General features: G+C 49.4%; 2 protein-coding genes across 5 annotated transcripts in view; both read right to left on the minus strand.

The window, feature by feature from the left end:
• Positions 1 to 902: 902 nt before the first annotated feature.
• Positions 903 to 12,305, minus strand: PIP4K2C (phosphatidylinositol-5-phosphate 4-kinase type 2 gamma). Of its 4 annotated transcripts, none has more exons than XM_041757319.1 (11): positions 11,964 to 12,305; positions 9,436 to 9,533; positions 8,677 to 8,773; positions 8,184 to 8,327; positions 7,482 to 7,556; positions 4,849 to 4,995; positions 4,627 to 4,665; positions 3,909 to 4,022; positions 3,276 to 3,543; positions 2,983 to 3,086; positions 903 to 2,788 (listed from the first exon to the last, which is right to left on the minus strand). In XM_041757319.1, the coding sequence occupies exons 1-11, from the start codon at positions 12,132 to 12,134 to the stop codon at positions 2,708 to 2,710; spliced, it is 1,338 nt and encodes a 445-aa protein (XP_041613253.1). In that variant the 5' UTR covers positions 12,135 to 12,305; the 3' UTR covers positions 903 to 2,707. The 4 variants fall into 4 exon arrangements, with proteins under 4 accessions (XP_041613253.1, XP_041613251.1, XP_041613254.1 ...); XM_041757317.1 differs by having other exon boundaries at positions 11,241 to 12,305; XM_041757320.1 differs by lacking the exon at positions 7,482 to 7,556.
• Positions 12,306 to 12,433: 128 nt separating this feature from the next.
• KIF5A (kinesin family member 5A) overlaps positions 12,434 to 16,389 on the minus strand; it is a 32,977-nt gene continuing 29,021 nt past the window's right edge. Inside the window, exon 29 of the mRNA XM_041757315.1 lies at positions 12,434 to 12,552. The gene's annotated coding sequence lies outside the window, so the exon portion shown is untranslated. The remainder of the gene's footprint in view (positions 12,553 to 16,389) is intronic.

The following is a 16,389-nucleotide window of genomic DNA, read 5'->3' on the forward strand; positions in this document are numbered from 1 at the left end:
GGCGCTCGCCTTCTCCTAGGTTGTGACCTTCTGTGACCCCCACTACCTGCCCGCAGGCGGGGCTGAGTGAGCGCCTCCGACTTTCCTGTCCACCAACAGGGATCCTGAGGCTAGTGCAGAATGGGAAGGGAATACAGGCCTTAAAAATGCCTTGGGGGGGGGGGTTGGGGGGGGGGTGCGAAGTCTCTGGTACAAGTAGAGTTAAAAACGCTCCAAGAACAAACAGCTCTGCTCTGCTTCCCACATCAGAGCGCTCTCCGCCCCCGGGCCAGCTCACTTCCCTGGGGCCACATCAAGCCAGGTTTTTCCACCAGCCAAAGGCCTCCTCAGCCAAACAGCACTGGATCTCCCAGGCTGGCAGCAGCCTCTATTTATCCACCCCCCTCTTCACTCCCCCCCCCCCCTCAGGCTGGAGGGCTGGTCGCTTTCTCCACTTTCCCAGGACCCTGCTGTACTCTTCCCACTCTCCAGACAACAGGACATCTTTCCCAGGAAGCCTGGGGGGAACACCCCATTCTTCTTTTAGCTTCTATGAGCAAGTACAAGTGAGGGAGCGTGCTCTGAGGCTCACTCACCTTTACAGGAGTGACTGTGTCATCAGTCCCAGAACTCCGGAGGGAAGAGGGAGCGCCCCATCAGCCCTTTTCCCTGGCCCCCCCATACGTGGACTCCCACAGAGCTGGAGAGTAAGTTTTCCATTGCCATGCACACCCCTCACCACCTTTTAACTAGAAACCCACATTCTTAAGTAGGGGCCCCACATTTTAAAGATGGGTAATTCTTCATCTGGTCTCTGCACCCCTAAGCACAGGGTTCCTTAGAAAAGGGGGGGGGGAGGAGGCATGTCTGTGAAGGAATATGGATTCAATAATATATTTCCTATACAGTGACAGCGATGGGAGTAAATACACAAGATCTTTTTTATTAATTAATAAAACAAAAAAGATGAAAAACAGAAGCAACAAAACGAAGACCATTCTGCTCATGATACTTCAGCCACATGGTCAGAAAACCAATTTCTAAAGAGCAACAGCTGCTGGTGTCATGGAGTTTTATTGCATTCAAAAGGGGAAGGTAGATGGCTGGAATGAAAAAGATCAGCAGGCCCCTGATGGGAAGATATTATAGGGGCTCTAATTCTTAACTGTGGACTCCTCTTGTTACTTCCTTTGGAGAAGATGAAGGGGAGAGAGGAATTCTCCTTTATGACTGTATGACTTCCTGTGAGACAGATCAGTCCAGCTAGATACAGAGCAAAGAATCTTTGCATCCCCACAGGCCAGTTGCTGGTGCCCATCTTTATGTTTTAAAAAAGTGCAGAAGCCATAAAGGGGATGGAGGGTAGCAAGAATGGCTGCCTTAGCCCCAAAGGTATCGGGGGTGGGGAGGACACTATCTGGGTCCTCAGGGTCCTGTACACTCTGAGACTACCACTTGTCATTTCAACTCTTTGGAGGGGGCCGGTGATTGAGTTATGGCTCTGACTCCTCTCTGGGGGTGGAGAGTGAAGATGACAAAGAAGTCCATCTGTCCCCTGGGAGACATAGTAGCAGTATAAGACAGAAAAGAACAGAATAAGACATCCAACTGGAAAAGGGGCTTGAGAAGGGGTTGGGAAGGAAGTGTGCTAGGTGCACATCTCCAAGGAGTAGAGGAGGTTCCCATACTTGAGACGTTCATCCTCTTGAAATGACCAGGATAGACCCAGGTAGAGATATTTCCTCCTGCTGGGGATAAAACCTCAGAGATGGCTACATGTGAAGAAAGGAAATTTAGCATTGGGAGTGAACCTTACACCCTGGCCCATCATCCCAGCCTCCAAAACTGCCCCCACCCTCGCCCCCTGCTGAAGGGTTCCAGCCCTGGGAAGTGTGGAAGGTCCTGGTGAAGAGCAGCAGCAGTCAAACATCTTCACCCAGGCTTGAATGGTTTGGCCATCTCTGGGTTCTTGTGCCCAGAAGTACAGGGGCAGGGGTTGGAAGTAGGGTGAGGGAAGAGTTTGGAGAGTAGCAGTCAATTCTTGACAGACACCTTTTCCAATTCCCTGAATAATTTCAAGAGTCCTCCTGGGTCCCACCTCTGTAAGGCACCAGCTGGCTCACCGCTCCCCACCCCATTAGTGTGTAAAATGGGCCATAACCCATCATATGTGTGCATGCCAGCACCCACACCTATAGTATCTTAAAAGTCCTCCATCCCAGGGTCTACCGGGAAGGAGGCATGCCACAGTGAGTTCTATAAAGTTATCAGCAAAATTCAGACACTCTTAGTTCATCCCACACAGCAAAATGCATCCAGAGTAGTTGCTTGAGCCAGGTCCATCCGTCCAGTCAGGTCCTGAAGATGGCAAGTAATCCCCTTCCCCCATCTCCTCCTATGTTCTAGAAACAACAGGACATTTACAAAGATCAAGGCACTTGGGAGTGAGTCAACAGTAACACTCTAATGAAGCAAGCAGAATTGCTGGAAGGGAGGAAGAAATGGAAGAAAAGTGGGCGGCGGGGGGGGGGGGGGGACAGGACAGTGTATTTCTGAGGGTCAGGAAAAGCCTAGTCAACAAGATGGAGTTGTGTGGGTAGAAGGAGCCCGTAGCTGGAATTTAACAAAAGAGGAAGAGAAGTAGTAGTGGTCAACATATCCACAGCTCCCCAAGCCTCTCGGAACCCTGCCACCTTGAACATAAAGCAGCATGGAGTCTGGTAGTCTCTTAGGCAAAGATGTTGGTAATAAAATCCAGGAACCGCTTAGCATACTGCTCGGGATGGACAGTGGAGATCTCTGCCCCAGCCTGCGAGAGGAGGTAGGAACACAGCGTCAGGCACCCCACCACCCCTTCCCACTCCGCAGCCTCCAGTCCTCCCCACACCACTTCCGCACCCAGCCCTTCCCAGCCCTTCGTCCTTTTGCCACCCCATTGCTCCCGTACAAAAGGCTCCCTCTGTTCCCAGTCAAAAGATAGGAAAGGATTTGGGGAACCCTCACCCCGTGCTTGACAGTTTTCGCTGCGTGAGCTGCTTTCTTCTTGGCATCATACTGTGTCAGGATGTCAATGAGGCCCATGAAATACACCTCCTTCTGGGGGGCCCCTGGGGAAAGAAAGCAGCGAGGAAGAGCAAGTGTAGTCCCAATACTCTCTTCCCAAGAACCAGTCAGATCTGTTTTGAAAAGCTAAGCGGCCTCTCTCCCACCACCCTAGCTGGTCTCAGTCCCCTCACTCCCCCAAGGCCAACCCTCCCCACCACCAACACCCTTAATATTTCCAGGATTTCTCTCACCCTCAGCACTCCGGATGGCATAGACGTCAATGAGGGACTCAAATTCTCCAGGGCCCAGGGGCCGGTGAGAATGGATGTAGCCGCCAATACCCTCAGGGGAGGTGCCATAGGAGCCCACCAGAGCAGGTGGCCCTGTCAGGTCACAGTCTCCATCCCCCTCTGACTCCTCCTCCCGCACAGGTCCCTCCTCCTCTGGGTCAGAGCCCCGAACGATGTCGTGGATGCCCAGCAGAAGGCTGTAGTCCATGATCTTCAGCTGCACTAGGAACTGAAACCCCACTGACAAATCAGATACCTCAGATCTCCTTCCCTGCTCCCAGCACCACACCACCATTATACCTCCCCTCTGAGCTTCAGGGGCCCTCCTGGGGAAAGGAAGGATGAAAATCAAGGGTTGGGAGTATACCACTGCCCTTTAGTACATCAATGTCCTGGTACCTGAGGTCATCCTTTTAGTCAATTCTAGCCATCCCCTCCATGGGTCACCTCTAAGAGTTTTTCATGTCCCATACCCAACTCTCCTACATGCAGAGAACCCAAAGAATAAAGGGAACGGGAGAGACAGCTGCCCTGGGGGGGGGGGGGAGAGAAGCAACAGGAAACAGCCATTTCCCAAAGCACCCCGATCATCACCTCCACATCTCTCTTTAGCTTCTCTAGAAATACTTTCTTCTCCTCTTCACCAATATAAACCTTCTGGTTCTTGTTGAGAAAATCCATATCCTTAAGGGTGGGCAATTCTTTAACCTGAAAATAGGTAAGGGGAATCTTGGGAATACAGCCCTTCCCTCAAGGTCTCAGAGAACCATGCTTTCTTCCTAGGGCTCTGTGTAACTCAGTGGCCTTGAGGGGAGAGAGATCTCACAGCCCCTCTAACTGCACACTGCCATGCTGCCCAGAGGCCGTTCTCCGCTCTTGTGGCTTCTCCAAACTCAGTCGCTGCAGCGGTACCCCAAATCACATCCCACTACCGTCTGCTTATGGTTTTCAGTCAAGACCTCACATACCGCCTTTCATTCTTCTTAAGCAGAAAATAGCCGCCTGAATACAAGAACCCAGAGCGGGGGGGGGTAGAGGGAAAGCATTTCGCTCTCAAAGTTTGTCTTTATCCATAGCCACACCTTCAACATGGGCTAACCCATGCCATGAGAAAGCCAGTGCCAGTGAGAAGCAGCTGCTCCTGCTGCCCATTCCAAACACTTAATCCCAGCATCAGCACAAGTTTACACCTCTCTTCTTTTTGGTGGTTTAAGATAAGACGAAATAGCTGGTGATCCCTACCTCTATCCTAAGGAGACCCCTTTATCTGCCCTCCCTCATCCCTCACCCTGTCACCTAAAATTAGTATCACCTTTTCCTTATCGCTGGCTTCTCGGGACACTAGGGAGCCCTGTGGAGAGACCCAAAGACCAAGTCAGCAGAAGTGGCTAAAAGAAGTTAGGATCCAGCTCCTAAGAGGAATATTCACACCCACAGTCTTCTTTCCTTTGAAATGAACCATCTCAGTGTCCTCCCAGGCCCTTCCCCACTCTCAGGCTATCAGGAGCCTCTCCCTCAGCTAGCCTCTCCTTACCTTGAGGTCATACTTCCTGTGCACAGGAAGACGGTGGCTAAACATGTTGCGCATCACAAGCATGTAGCTGTCTTCATTGTCCACGCTAACTCGGTACATCCCCAGAAACTGGGGCAGCAGTGTGTTGCCATGGCACTTCACAATGTACTGGGGTAGAAGGGAGGAAGGAATGGGGAGAAGCTGAGGAGTAAATGCACAACCAGCCCAGGGATGGGAATTCAAACACCACCATTCCAGAGTAGGGCAGACAACTTCAAGTAGAGAGATTACAAGGTCAAAAGTGCGGGTGGGGAGCGCCTGGGTGGCTCAGTCAGTTGAGCATCTGATTCTTGGTTTCCACTTAGGTCATGATCTCAAGGTTGTGGGATTGAGCCCTGCAGAGCATGGAGCCCAGCTGGGATTCTTTCTCTCTTCCTCTTCCTCTGCCTTGCCCCACCCCCACCCCCAGGCGTACCCCTGCATGAATGCTCTCTCTCAAATAAATAAATAAAATCTTAAAAAAAAAAAAAAAAGTGGTGGAGACTTGTTAAAGGCATCTGTGGTATCCATGAAGTTTCTGAATCCCCATCTCCTGATTTATTCCATTTGTATAATCTCTCTTTATTTTAAAGCTTTTATTTATGAGAAAGAGTGAGAGAGCATGCACACGTGCACAGGTAAGGGGCAGAGGGAGAGGGGCAAGTAGACTCCCTGCTGAGCATGGAGCCCAGCTCAATCTCAAGACAGAGACCATGACCTGAGCCAAAATCAAGAGTCGGATGCTCAATCAACTGAGTCACCCAAGAGCCACTAGACTCTATTTTTTTTTAAAGATTTTATTTATTTATGAAAGACACACAGAGAGTCAGAGACACAGGCAAGGAGAAGCAGGCTCCATGCAGGAAGCCCGATGCAGGACTCAATCCTAGGACTCCAGGATCAGGCCCTGAGTCAAAGTCAGACATTCAAACGCTGAGCTACCCAGGTGTCCCTCTATTTTTTTAAAAAAGATTTTATTCATTTATTCATGAGGGAGAGAGAGGGGCAGAGACATAGATAGAGGGGGAAGCAGGCTTGCCGTGGGGAGCCCACTGCAGGACTCGATCCCAGGACCCCAGGATTACGACCCGAGCCAAAGGCAGGCACTCAACCGTTGAGCCACCCAGGCATCCCTAAACTCTTCAAGTACAAGTGGTCACAGAACCAGGATTAAAGATTACATCTGCTTACCATGAAATGATTTTACCTAGACTAACATTTCCTGGTGGGCCACGTTCCCATAGTAAAAATGTTTGTATGATGGCTTATAATTTGGGATTCTTAAAAAATGACTCATCTTTTATGCTATTGTCTCTGTCAGCATTGCTGCCTTCTTCCCCTAGAGCCAGCCTTCTCCGAAAAGTAGTCCACAATGAATCCACTTTCTTTCACACCTTAAACCAGTGAAATCAAACTCATACTCTCATCTTTCCTCTGAAATCTCTCTACTTCTCCCTTCCTCAAATCCCTCAGTTGCCATATCATTTGGTATTCATTTTAGTTATTGTTGTATTTCAACTCGGGGGCACTTGATACTCCCAACCAGACTCTCCCTAGAACTCTCTTCACCCTGGGCTCCCCCTATGCCACTCTTCCAATTCTCTTCCCCTCTCTCCTCAAATCCCACACAGAACAAAGGAGGGTACCTGGCAACCCAAACTCTCCTTTATGGGCTCTTCGAATTGCTTCATTTCTTCTCCATAACACTTCCTGTTAATGGTCTATATTTATAGTTTTAAATACCATCTATTACCTGTAACTCTCAAATCTACACTTCTACTTTCCTGAACTCCATTCCCCAACCACTTATGGAACATCTACATCTGAATGAACTGTAGAAACCCTACATTCCACATGTCTAAATCAGAACTGTCTTCTCCCCAAAACTGCTTTCTTTTTGTGCTTCCCAACTGTTAGTGAATAGACACCCGGTTATCCCCAGCCAGGAATCTGGAGGCACCTTTGCCTTAATTCCCCCAAGTCTCCCACGAGTCTTCCTCTGCCTCTCCACTGCCATCATTCCTCCACCCTCTGTCATTCCTTACCCAGACTATCAGCATTACCTCCTACCTGGTATCTTCACTCCTAGCATTCCCCTATCCAACCCATTCTCGAAAATGCAGTCATGGGACAATTTCTAAATAACATACCGCTCTCTCAGCTCTGTGCCTTTGCAAGTTGTCCTTTGCCTAGAATGCTTTCTTCCACCTTGTCTAAGGAGTCCATACTAGTCTTTCAAGAACCGACTCCTATAATCCTTGCTCTAACAAACTCTCCTTGAACCTCCCAGTGCACTTCTTTCCCCAGGTAAGCTAGGATGTTCTTCCTAAGCACCCCCACAGCACTCTCTACATCCCTCTACTACTGCACACAACCCACTGTGTTTATTTATTTTTTTATTTTTTTATTTTTTATTTTTTTTATTTATTTATGATAGTCACAGAGAGAGAGAGAGAGGCAGAGACACAGGCAGAGGGAGAAGCAGATTCCATGCACCGGGAGCCTGACGTGGGATTCGATCCCGGGTCTCCAGGATCGCGCCCTGGGCCAAAGGCAGGCGCCAAACCGCTGCGCCACCCAGGGATCCCTCCACTGTGTTTATGTTGGTTTCCTACCCTCTGCCGTGAGGCTGAGAGATCCTCCAGGGCCTCTTCCTCAGTCACCTCTTTGTCTACTGCCAAATGTAGGGCCTAGTGATAACGAAGATTCAATGTTTGTTGACTAAACCAATCGTTTTTCTAGTCTTTCATTTATTCCTTGCTAAATGACTTTAGGGGAATTTTTTTTTTTCCATTAGAAAGATATTCAGGTAGTGTTTTTATCACTGAAATATTCCAGAAACTGCACGTTTCAGGTTAATCTCATCAGACAGAAAAGCCTCCCTAATCCCACTCAGGACCGGATATGATCATGCTTCTCCCCTTCAGTTTATCCCCAATTGGGTACTTATCCTGCTTTTCTCCTCGAAACCACATTTATTCCTGACAGTATATTGGTGTTAACAGTTCACCTAATTCTGGCTTAGTCTACAGTTGATAACCGCTATATGTGTGCCCTTGATGTATCAATCCACAGCAGTTTGGGATTGTAAATGCCAAATGAGAAAGGAACATGTCTAACTTCTCCTATTTGGTCAAACACAAAGAGGTATGCAGAGGCTTTTTCCGAAATTCCTAGTTTTCAAAAACATGATGTCAAGTGCTCCTTGGGCAGCAAAATGGGTTGTAGGGAAAAGAGAAAAGTTTCCTAATATTCTCCAGCAGCAAAGCTATGAATAGAGAGGAGAGGGAAAGAATGAAGCTGGAAAGCCGCCTAACCTGGTGGTAGTTCGAGAGGTTGCTATGCATGTCAGCAATGTCCTCACTGGATACTTCTTTGATGACCAGAGTTCGATCGTAGGAGATAAGGAAGCGACCATCGCTGCCTTCACTTTCACTCGGGGGACTTCGGGTGAGGGATACCTGGGAACACAAATAGGTCAGAGGCTCTTTTCCTCTTCGAATGGAGATGCAATCATAGGATAATGGCCAAGTGAATGTATCCGAAAGCGGATAAAACCCTTGTATGAAAGGTGGAGCAGGGGTTCTTCATCTGGACTGAACGAATGTGAAAGCAAAAATTTTAATGTAGCTACATTTTCCCCCAAGGACTGGGTTAACGCCTTTCATCAGATTTTTGAAGAGGCCTTGCGACCACAAATAGGTAAAGAATCAGACTTGCTAAAGCTCTCATTTCTCTAAATATGACTGGCCCCAGGATTCCCTGCTTGTCATGGAGAAAGGACACCCCTCACCCGAAAAGGACGCTCACCAGGTAATCTTGGTCATCAATGCCAAAGCGATCACGGAGGTTCCTGAAGACCTGGGGGCAGTACTCCTTGAACTTGAAATGACTAGGCAGGTTTTCTCTGAAATAGGGGTTTTCAGGGTAAGAAAACAAAGGAACAGTAGTATTACATTTATATGTGGCTTGACAATCTACAGAGCACCTTCACACATTTACCCTATATGATTCTCATGAAACTATTGTGAAGGCCTTTAAAGGTATATTATTCCCATTTTACAGGAGAGATTAGGGCTCAGGGTGGTTGAGTGACCTGCTTCAAACAGAGAACTTATAAGTAGCTTAAGTAGAACCAGGATCTAATGCCCGTCTAAACAGCATCATTTCCCAAATCTCATGCAAGTTCGAGATATCCTAAAATCCGCAATAGGTGCGACTGTTCTGAACGGCATCTTCTGATACCAGAAGCACCTAGGAGACTAAGATACTTCTTTCAGGGAGTCTCTATCAGAAGCTAATGGTAAGGGCATCTAAATGTATTTACTCTGTGGCTAGATGAGAAACAAAGTAGTACAAATATATCAGAGTATAGAGAACACTGGAAGTTACTTTAATGGTTTTGTTGCACGATACTGAATTTCTGCTCCGGGAAGGGGGTTAGAATGCAGAACTTGCAAACTGCCTTCCAAATCTAAAACCTTTGATTCACTGAATCTTAACTCTTAAAATTATGTATTACTCTCTTCTAGGAAGGTTGACAAGAGAAGAGCAGGGATCTCCACATACCTGTGGAAAAGGTGATTGTTGACCTTGATCTTGGAGCTCGCCTTAAAGTCGTCTGGCAGCAGCATCACTGGGGGAGGCACCTGGCTGAGCTCATTGATCTGATAAACCAAAACAAGAACAGGGAGCCAGTGAGGAGGGGTGTGGAGAGCTACTTCTACACTGCTTCTGGGCAAGAGTCAGAAAAGGGCAACTCAACCCTTGTTCATTTAGGAACCTGAGTTATGCATCTACTTGCCAGAGGTGAGAGAATGCATCTGACCCTTTCTGCTGCCCAGCAGGGACTGCAGTCAGCAGCCCCCACACACAGCCCCTCACACTCCACCCCCATGGAGCTTCATGCTCGCAGCAGTCATTTTATATTAGGCAAACCCTGTAAGCAGCTCAGCACTATTTTTAAAGCTGTGAGAAGTTCTAAAGGGAAAAAAATACCCTCAGCAGACTCAAAACACTCAAGACAAACAGTTCCATGCTCCATTAAAAACAAAACAAAAGGCGCTTTTTTTTTTTTTTTAAATGTACACAAGAGAGTTAATGGGACTCTGAGGAGCCTGCAGCAACGAGAATGAGATGTCCACATCCTGCAGGAGGCATCTCCTTACGAACAGACCACCCTGACCCAGGTCTCTCCAGTAGGTCCCCACCTGCCTGAGTGTCAAGTAAAAGAAGAGCAGCTGACTTCAGAGGGGGTCATGCAGGCAGGCAGAGGATATGAGCTCATTAGCTTGTCCTAAAAGTCAAGCCAGACCACGGCCCAAAGGATGCAAGCAACACGCGCTCTCCTTGGCCCCCAGAATCAGCCATCTGCTAATTCTGGGTGGGAAGGGAGTTCCTGCATGAAGAAATCCCAAGAAGATGTGTTTCCTCCCCAGCGTTGCCACAGTACTGTTCACCCACCTTTAACAGTGCACTTATCACATGACTCTAATGGCTAGTTTATGTAAGTTCACCACCTACATTGTGAGCTCTTCAAGGGCAAGGACCAGCTGTAGTTGTCTGCATGTCTCAGGTGCTGAGCTAGCATAAAGTTCGGCACAGGGGGTCCTGAAGTGTGTATTAGCTGAATAAGTGGAGGCCTTGCCTCTCTTGATCATTCAACAGAGGTGATGAAGTGCAGCCTAACCCAAATCCACAGATTGCAGTGAAACTGTGCTCCTCTCACTCTCAGTAGAAAAGGAGGACAGAACATCTTTCTCCAGGAACCAAAAAAGAAAAGAAAAAGGAAAAGAAAAGCCACTTGAGATTCCCAGCCTAAAATTCAGCTATAGTTCTTCATGCCCCCTCCTCGCCACCTGCTGTTAAGCAGGCTGAATCATCACTAAGACATATGTTCAAAGAATTCTCCACTCTAGACACTTGAAGTAAATGTGGGTTGGCTACAGGGTGGGGTGTTGAAGCTAAAGTATATATACCTAGGGAAGCTGAGGCAGCCAGCTCTCATGTGTAACTCCTCAATCCTTACCAAAGAAGAATCCTTCTTGGTAAGCTTCCCAAAGGGATGGATGGGTCACCTGTAAAGTCCATATGAGAGGCAGCCCTACCTCTAAGACATTACCACCCAGGAGCTGGGAGCGGTCCATAGAACCACAAATACAAAAGAGCCCCCCCCCCCCAACATTCTAAACCACAAATCAAGAAGGGGACAAAAATGGTCTTCTTCCTCACTCCCTTCCACCTGTCCAACTCCGCCTTGACTACAACACTTCAAGGAGACTGATTTATAAAATACTGCCTGTTACATTCAAGGTCGCCGCACCCCTCCCACTCTAAACCTGAGGGTGGAGGAACAATGGCTGTGCTTCCTTCACCTGAGTGAAGGAAAAGCGACGCGCTGGGCTGCTTGGCCTCCTCCCAGGCCATACCGGCCACCTGTTCCTCAGGTTCACCAGCAGCGTCCCCAGCAGCAGCATTCCTCGGCCATCCTGGTGGTCACAGACGACCCCCCGCTGACCCCGAACAGCGGCGTCTCCGCAGCCAGCCACGGGGATGCAGTGAAAACCAAAGGCATATCCCATACATAGTGCCAACGAGGCCCGGGTGGGTGGCTTCTCCGGGGCGCTGGACCTTTCGAAGGCAAAGGCAGGGGCGCGCAGGAAGCCTGGAGCGTCCCCCAGGGCCGAGGCTCCAACACCAGGGCGGCAGCCGGAGAGGAAAGCGAACTGCGCCTCTCCGAGCTGCCTCGCGAGCCGCAGCACCGCCGCCCTGAGCCCCCCCCGGCCCCCGCCGAGCCCGCCGCGACGCCGGAGCAGCAGGAGGGCAGGTGGGGCGGGCGGAGCTCGAGCGGCGGACGCGGCGCGGACGGGGCGCGGAGGGAGCCAGCGTCCGTCCCACGGAAGGAACAACGGCGCCGCCTCCAGCGAGGCGCCGCGGCGGGGACACCGGAGGTCGGGGCGCGGGCGCGGGGGCCGGGGCGGGCGCGGGGGCGGGGGCCGGGGCCGGGGCGGGCGCGGGGGCCGGGCGCGGGGGCGGGGGCGGGCGCGGGGGCGGCGGCGAGGGCTCCGAGGCGGGAGCTGGAGGCGCGGCGGGCTCACCGAGTGGGCGACGCCCCACAGGAACACGCCCAGCAGCGGGTCCGCCGCCCGGAACACCTTCACCTTCTGCTGCACGAAGTGCTTCTTCTTGGTCTTGGAGGCGAAGCCGAAGCCCGGGGCCGCCGCCGCCGCCGCCGGTACGGTGGCCGGCGGGACAGAGGAGGACGCCATAGCCTCCCTCGCCCGCGCAACCGACCGAGGGGACGCCGAGCCGCCGGCGCAGCGGGCTCCCGACCCCGGAAGCGGCGCTCACCTGGGCCGTCGTCACGTGACCGGAGGCCCGCCCGCGGGCGCGCAGGGGGCGGGGTAGGGCTGGCTCCGCCCCCGCCGCGACGCCCCGCCCCCGCCGCCCGCCCCGCCCCGCCCCCCGCGCGGTGGGGGCTCACCTGGCTGCCTCCCGGTTTTACCGAGTTTTAGGAGTAACCTCCCGCCCGAGGCTCTAACCCAGAAGTGTCCCTTTACGAAGTGGCCCACCCCTAAGTGGTTTCCATGCATTGTGTGTCTCTCTCACGGGCACCGCCAGGCATCATTCTGCAGGGGGACTGGACTATTCCAAAAGTAGACACGAAGCGGTGAACTAAAACAGTGGCTGTTGGGATGGAAAGAAGAGTGGCAGCTAAAGGGAGAGTTTGATGTCAGTTTGGAAAATACTTAGTGGATGTGGGACTTGAGGGAAAGGGAGACCTTGAGACTGAATCCCAGGCTTCTGGCCGAGAGACCGGTGCTGGTGGCATGAAAAGGGGCAGGTTCGTGAAAAGTTCGGTTTGGAATGTGTTTGAGGGACCTGAGGGCCATTGGACATACGAGCCCAGAGCTCAGCAGAATCATCTGGGCTGCGGACACAGACTAATTGTGGCATCTGTGGCCGTGGATGACACCCTTCCAGAGAAAGCAAGAACCCTGGTCTAGACCAGCAATTAAGAGGGTAGTGGGAGAAGACTGAGAAGCAAAAGGAACCAGGAGAGCAGGGTCACAGAAACCAGGGAGTAGTGTTTCCAGAAGGAAGGAGTGGCGAGCAGAGTCACATGTCATGGAGGTGAAGCAAGACAGGGATGGAGAAGTGCCCATTGTATTTGGCAACGAGTGACCTTCAAAAAGCAGTTTCATCAGAACAAGAGCCAGTTCTAGGTGGGCTGAGGAATGAATGGGAGATGAAGAAGTGGGGAGGGGAGGCTTGGGATTTTGGTCAGGAAATCTGGCTGTAAAAACAAGATGAGGAGTCACTTATAGAGAAACAGTTGAAACACACACTTTCAGGGCACACTTGGCTGGCTCAATCAGTAGAGCATGTGATTCTTGACCTCAGGATTGTGAGTTTGGGCCCCACGTTGGGGGGAGAGATGACTTAAAAACATATAAAAGAAACGCACTCTTCAGGGAGACTTTACAAGAAGGGGGGAAATCACAAAGATGCAAACTGCCCACCTGCATCACTTTTAGATACCGTATATAATGGGTCTATGTAAGTATCTCAAGAATGAAGAATCTAGAAGGAACTTGCTTTAGTCCAGAAAAGACAGATTTATCACTTGTTAGGAGAAAGAAAGTAAAGGATTGGTGCAAATATAGGTAAGGGAGTAGGTATGGAGGGCAGATGAAGAATTTCATGCTCAGTTGCCTTAGTTGTTTGCTTAAGAGAGGAGGGGAGAAGGGATCTTTAGAAGTTTCGACCAGCTGCTCTGGGAAGCAAGGGAGGAAACTGAGTAGAGGTACAGAGAAGCAGTGAGTAGCAAACAGGGCCAGTTAGCTTCCTAGGCTTTAAGTGGCCCTGGAGTTTTAGTTGTACACTTTTCTCCATTGTCTCAGAAGCTCCAAGGTATGAAGAGAGAGGGCACAGAGCCCTGTGCTCTAAAATGGGGCTTAGGGGATGCTCGGCTGGCTCAGTGGGTAAAGCAATGTGCCTCTTGACCTTCAAGTCATGAGTTCAAGCCCCACATTGGGCATACAGCTTGCTTACTTAATAAAATAAATTAAATTAAATTAATTAAATAAAATATAAAATAAAATAAATAAAATAAAATAAAAATAAATAAAATGTTAGAAGGGTGATTGTGGTAGATGATATTGGGATAAGAGAACTGAGCGGTTGGCAAAGGAGGGATGGAGTCCCACTGGAGAGGGACAGAATTGACACTGGGACTGAGGTGATGGTCTGGGGGGAAAATGAAGAGGATGGGATACCATTTTTTAAAAAAGATTTTATTTATTTGTTCATGAGAGAGAGAGGTAGAGACATAGGCAGAGGGAGAAGCAGGCTCCCTCTGGGAAGCCAGATGAGGGACTCCATCCCAGGATCCAGGATCACGCACTGAGCCAAAGGCAGACGCTCAACCCCTGAGACACTCAGGCGTCCCAGAATACCATTTTTGGTTAAAAATTATAAACAACCTAGATTGATGTCCACCAGTAGTGGAATGGTTGAATAAATTATATGTTTATGAAAAATATATCTTTTCTTTTTTTTTTAAGATTTTATTTATTCATTCATGAGAGAGAGAGAGAGGGAGACAGAGGGGGGGGCGGCAGAGACACAAGGAGAGGGAGAAGCAGGCTCCATTCAGGGAGCCCAACGTGGGACTCGATCCCAGGTCTCCAGGACCAGGCCCCGGGCCAAAGGTGGCGCTAAACCGCTGAGCCACGCAGGCTGCCCCTGAAAAATTACATCTTTTCTAATGAGGTAAATTTTTTTGATTCATTTATTTTGAGAGAAAGTTAGAGAATGGGTGAGCAGGGGGAGGGGAAGAGGGAGAGAATCTCTTAAGCAGACTCCCCACTGAGTGCAGCCCAATGATCCAGAGATCATGACCTGAGCCAAAGCCAAGGGTCTGTTGCTTAATCAACTAAGCCACTCAGGCGCCCCTATTTTAATGAGATAAATCTATGTATAATGACATGAAAAGATCTCCAGAATATACTGTCAGGTGGGGAAGAAAACAAATATGTGTTGTAAATATATAGAAAAACATCTAGAAGGATATATACCACACTGTCAAATGCCATTACATACAAATCAGGGAGTGAGGCTGAGGAGAGATTAAGATTGACCACACCACAGAATCATCATTGAATTTATTTTATTTTCAAGGTTATCTATATACATCAAGTAAATACACACTGGGGTTTGTGCGGTTTGGTTTGTCTTCCACGCTGGCATGCAACATTTTGGCAGATGTGAGTGGGCAGGCCAGGTGTCCCTTATGGTGACCCTGGCTCTCTGGAAAGGGCTGCTGTAGTGGCAGGAAGGGTTGGGGGGGGATGTAGAGTGAAGCTTCTGGTGAAGGCCTTGTGTGTGTGTTTCTTATTTATGTAAGTGAATAATTATATTTCCCTTACATCTCTCTCCTCATCTGCCTGACACCTTCACGTTTTTTTATGTGTTTTAAAAGAATCATTTGGTGGCAAGATTACATAAAGTCCACTAGCTTCTCAGGTGCCCTGTTGGCAAATATTAGCTCAAGTCTACAGGTGCACAGACATCTTCCTTCTTCTCTCATTGGGCCTTTCCCTCTTTGCTCTGAGTTACGTGCTTGGGGCAGGGTAGCCAGGCTGAACCCCTCTCCCTCAGAGCAGTGGTTTGCAAACTACTCTATCTTCAGGTTCTGAACTCTTAAGACCACTCAAGAGCTCCTTCACTAATGAAGCATTTTCCACCAAATAAAGAAAGTGTAAATTGCTCAGGTCTGCATCACTTTGGGTTATTTTTTATATCAGGGTTCTTTATAAGATTTGTCTTAAAAAATGTTTGAATATCACTGCCTTGGATTTACTCTTAGATTTTTCCCTGCATTTTTCTATAATTTCTAAGAGGGGCCCAACAGGTAAAGGAAGAAGAACTTTTTCCTTGAAGGAGTTCCAGGCCAATATAGCCTGTGTTTACAAGCTGGCATTCAGGGATCCCTGGGTGGCGCAGCGGTTTGGCGCCGGCCTTTGGCCCAGGGCGCGATCCTGGAAACCCGGGATCAAATCCCACGTCGGGCTCCTGGTGCATGGAGCCTGCTTCTCCCTCTGCCTGTGTCTCTGCCTCTCTCTCTCTCTCTCTGTGTGTGACTATAATAAATAAATTTAAAAAAAAACAAAAAAACAAAAAAAAAAAAACAAGCTGGCATTCACACCAAGCTTTCTTTCCTCCCTTAGAAGCTAGGTGATGGTTGCCTTGCTGCTGGGGGATCCTGTTCTTCCATCCTACGTAAGTAAGACTGGGTATCTGGACACCAGACTTCCTTGATTTGACTGGCTTGTGATCTCCGCATTCCATCCCTGCAGTTACCTAGAAAACCACCTTAGCACCATGTGGAAGGAAAGGACATCTGAAACTAAAATAACAGTTCTATCAATTATATGGGGCAGTGTTGGGAGGAGGGTACTCCCCTCTAACTACCCTCCCCCGGTCTAGAAAATCTGCTCTGCCTCTTTCTTTAAAGTGCAC

Source organism: Vulpes lagopus, chromosome 5 (assembly GCF_018345385.1).
Source record: "Vulpes lagopus strain Blue_001 chromosome 5, ASM1834538v1, whole genome shotgun sequence".
Classification (NCBI taxonomy): domain Eukaryota; kingdom Metazoa; phylum Chordata; class Mammalia; order Carnivora; family Canidae; genus Vulpes; species Vulpes lagopus.

Coding starts and splice junctions, on each gene's coding strand:
- PIP4K2C (XM_041757317.1), bottom strand. CDS start 12,134: ATGGCGTCCTCCTCTGTCCCGCCGGCCACCGTACCGGCGGCGGCGGCG. Junction 8,774..9,435: donor AACAATCACCTTTTCCACAG/GTATGTGGAGAT, acceptor CCCCTATTTCAG/AGAAAACCTGCCTAGTCATT. Junction 4,023..4,626: donor AAGCCAGCGATAAGGAAAAG/GTGATACTAATT, acceptor ACCTATTTTCAG/GTTAAAGAATTGCCCACCCT.